This window comes from Galeopterus variegatus, unplaced genomic scaffold (assembly GCF_000696425.1).
Source record: "Galeopterus variegatus unplaced genomic scaffold, G_variegatus-3.0.2 Scaffold1469, whole genome shotgun sequence".
Classification (NCBI taxonomy): Eukaryota; Metazoa; Chordata; class Mammalia; order Dermoptera; family Cynocephalidae; genus Galeopterus; species Galeopterus variegatus.
Window position 1 is genome coordinate 254,664 of NW_007727580.1, and position 4,193 is coordinate 258,856.

The following is a 4,193-nucleotide window of genomic DNA, read 5'->3' on the forward strand; positions in this document are numbered from 1 at the left end:
CCATTTTCTTGTCAAAATGCAATTAAGTTAGAAACATTTTTAAAGACATATTTTTTTTTTTTTTTTTTTTTTTTTATAAGATGACCGGTAAGGGGATCTTAACCCTTGACTTGGTGTTGTCAGCACCACGCTCAGCCAGTGAGCAAACCGGCCATCCCTATATGGGATCCGAACCCGGGGCCTTGGTGTTATCAGCACCGCACTCTACTGAGTGAGCCACGGGCCGGCCCCTAAAGACATATTTTTAAAAACCTATACTATTGGAAATTTAAAAACATTTATGGGTCAAAGAAACATGAAAATCAAAAACATACTTAGATCTGAATAATAACAAAAGTACTACAAATCAAAATTTGTAGGAGGCAGCTAAAGCAGTATTAAGGGAAATTGATAGCCTTAAGGCCGAAAAGAAGGAAGTTGAGTTTCTAACTATAACAGGAGAAAAATATATCCATAAAGAGAAGAAAAAAGGGATTAATAAGGATAAGAGCAGAGGGAATAAGATAGGAAACAAACATACAATAAACTGGATCAATAAATTTGTTGGTTCTTTGCAAAAACTAATAAAATTGGCAAACCTTTGGCAAGACTGATTAAGATATAATGAGAGGCATCATAAATAATCAAAATTAGGGGAAAAATCAATGTTAAATGCAATTTTAATTTGCACATTAAAAATCAATAAAGGGCCGGCCCGTGGCTCACTCGGGAGAGTGCGGTGCTGATAACACCAAGGCCATGCGTTCGGATCCCATATAGGGATGGCCGGTTAGCTCACTTGGGAGAGCGTGGTGCTGACAACACCAAGTCAAGGGTTAAGATCCCCTTACTGGTCATCTTATTAAAAAAAAAATCAATAAAGAGGCAGTGTAATACAGTGGTTAAAAGTATGAATTCTAGAGCCAGACTACCTGGTTTGAATTGCAGCTCTATGACTCACTACCTGTGTGATCTTGGGGAAACTACTAAACTTCTCTACGCTTCGGTTTCCTCATATGTAAAATGAAGATAACAATCATAGTCTGTATCTTAAAAAGTTGTTATAAGGATTAAATTAATTAGTACTTGGAAAGTACTTAGAATATTGCCTGGTATATAAAAAGTATTACACAAGTATTTGCTAAAAAAATTATTGAGCAAGCTCAAGAAACAGATAAGTTTAATTTTCACAAATCTTTTAGAAAAGAGAAAAAGTTAGAATATTCCCCAACTTATTTTATGAGGCTGGTATAAATTTAACACTAAAACCTGACAAGGACAATATGAGAAAAGAAAAGTATAGATCAATCTAACTCATGACCACAGATGAAAATCCTAAACAAAATATTAGTTAACCAAACCCAGCAATACTAGTATATAAAGGCTCAACATGAGAAAATCTATTAATGTGATTTACTATACTAATGGATTAAAAAAGAAAAATTCATATAATCAAAATAGATTCATGTCAAGCATATTAGAAAAATTAACATCCATTTAAGGAAGGTAAGAAAAAACCCTTCCTTAACCTTCTAAAGGGTATCTAAAAAACCTACAACAAATATTCTTTCCAACTAATGAAACCATAAAAATATTTTCTTTAAAGTCAGAAGAAAGGCAGCAGACCCAACACTTTCACAATGTTGAACTGTACTCCTAAGTAATGCGATAAAGAGGATGTAGGATCGGGGGAAAGGTTGCAATGATTGGAGGGAAAAAAAAGCCAAAAAATTATTCTTATTTGCAAGCAATTTGTACAGAAAATCCAAGAGAATCTATAGACAAACACTTGGACCTAATGTTTATTAAGATTCCTGTGTACAAGATTAATAAGCAAACATCAATACTATTCATATACAACAGCAACAACCTATAAGAAAATAATTTTTTTATTATCACATTCATAATTGCAGCAAAAGCCATGAAGGACCTAGGAATAAACCTAGCAAAAGATGTGCAAAATCTTTAGAGAAAAAATTATAAAATTTTATTGAAGGACATAAAAGAAGATGTTATAAATGTTTATGGATGAAAGACTCAAATATCATAAAGATGTCAATTCTCCCCATCCCCACCCAATTATTCTACATACTCAGTATGTTCCATTAAAAATCCCAAAGTTCCTACCATGGATCTTAGCTGATTCCCCAATTCACAAGGAAGAGAAAAGAACAAGAGTCTGGATCTTAAAAGAGGGAAAAAGTGAGGGATTCATTCAATATTAGAGCAAGGCTTAAATGAAATCTATAATAGTAAAAACAGTGTGGGAGTGGTCTGAGTATGGACTAAATAGAATGCCCAGAAACAGACCTTAAGTATGGAAACTTGTGTGTGACTGGCAAAATCGGTGAGAAAACGATGGGTATTCAATAAAAGGTATCGGAACAATTGATTATCCACGTGGAAAAAAAATTTAAATTGGACCTCTATATGCTACCATACGCACAAATGAATTCTTTGTGATTTTACAATGCTTCAAAATGGGAGTATTGAAGTATCCAGAACAAAGCTCAGGAAAGTGCAGCGCTAAAAGATCAAATCTGGATCACATCCTCATGCTGGCTTTGATTACCAATTCAGTCTTCAGGAATTTTGTATTTCTTTAAACAACTACAATATTATAGTTCAAGAAAGACCCAGGTCTCTTGAGAAGGATCATTATGTACAAGTATGGGCAAAGAGAAGCAAGGAAAGAAATAAAAATGCATAATATAAAGACAGTTCCCAAATTTAACAACATCTCACTTTGAGGCAACCTGAATTTAAATGACTCATAAGTATTGTTTCCAAGTATACCAGAAAGTTTGCCATGATTTTTTGTATAGCATTTTTTGTTTTGTTTTTTGCAGCTGGCTGGTACAGGGATCAAACTCTGGACCTTGGTATTATCAGCACCATGCTCTAACCAAGCGAGCTAACCAGCCTGCTGGTATAGTTCTTTATCTCTAATAAGCTCAGAGCAAATTTAAAATACACAAACAAACAAAAACAGTAGGATAGTTCACAGCTCACCAAAGACCTGAAGTGACTTACAATTAATGAGTTTAGAATCACATAGGAAATGGAGGCATTTGTTTAAATTATATATTCTAAACTTGGGCCACTAGATTTACCTTTTTTCCTAGATGAAGTAAAAAGCAAAAAAAAAAAAAAAAAAGGATTCCTTGCCAGTCACACACATAAATTTTAAAGATAACCCAAAATCTGAGCGTTAGCATTTTTGTAAGGCTACTTTATTTTCTTAGCCTACCTACCTGAATATTCTGGCAATATTCGTACAGACGTCCTTGTCACCCACATACTGTTCCATCACTGTGCAGAGCTGGGGAAGGGCATCGATGTTCAGGAACTTACTTCTTGCTAGTGGCGAATCAACCAAGTTTCTCAATATAGCAGTCATCTAGGATAAAAGCACGTTTGTGCCATTTTTTAAAACTGGAAAATATAGCCATGCTAAACAGCATGGTACAATTCATCCCATAAACGTCATCATATCAGTCGCTACATCAGCACCGCACTCTCCCGAGTGAGCCACGGGCCGGCCCCTTCAGTTGCTACATCAAGTCATTTATCCATCTCCCACCAGATAAGATGTGCCTACACACAAGTAGCAAGAAATGAAAACAAACCAAAAAAAAAAAAAAACTCCTAGTTTGATTCAAAGGTAAAGAGTGGAATATTAATACTAATAAGCAATGGTATACCAAAACCCAGGGTTAAACAAATCATCATCTGGTTTTATTAAAAGTCTTAAGATCTTCAGTTAACCCTGCGATAACCACATCAGTTCCAAATCCCAGCCCCACCACTCAGTTATCATTTAGCCTCCCAGGGCACACTTTTCGTGTGAGTAAAGGTTGGGTGGTGATAACTGCCCCAGAGTTGTGAGGATTCAATAAGATAAGAGACATGAATGGCATTGCCAGTGCCTACCTAAGGAAGCTCAAAGTCGTGTCTCCCCACCCTTCTTGTGGGACTTCACACCCAAAATGCACAAGAAGAGAGAACACTGGCCTTAGAGTCAAATGATGGGGACTCAAGTCCCAAACCTGTTCCTAGGTATGTGACAGGGGGCAGTCACTCACTCTTCAACTTCCCTATTTCCTCATCCGTGAAAAGGGGGTTACAGTCCCTCCTCTCTTCTCAGGGTGGTTGTGTGTATCAAATGGAAAACAAGTAGCCATGTTTTGGTACACTGTAAAGCATCGTGCAAA

At 36.1% G+C, this 4,193-nt stretch overlaps 1 protein-coding gene across 1 annotated transcript in view; it reads right to left on the reverse strand.

Annotated features, from left to right (window-relative positions):
- ARMC2 (armadillo repeat containing 2) overlaps nucleotides 1-4,193 on the reverse strand; it is a 113,564-nt gene that overhangs the window by 39,956 nt on the left and 69,415 nt on the right. The window contains exon 11 of the mRNA XM_008577254.1: nucleotides 3,234-3,379. Coding sequence (XP_008575476.1) covers nucleotides 3,234-3,379 — 146 coding nt within the window. The remainder of the gene's footprint in view (nucleotides 1-3,233; nucleotides 3,380-4,193) is intronic.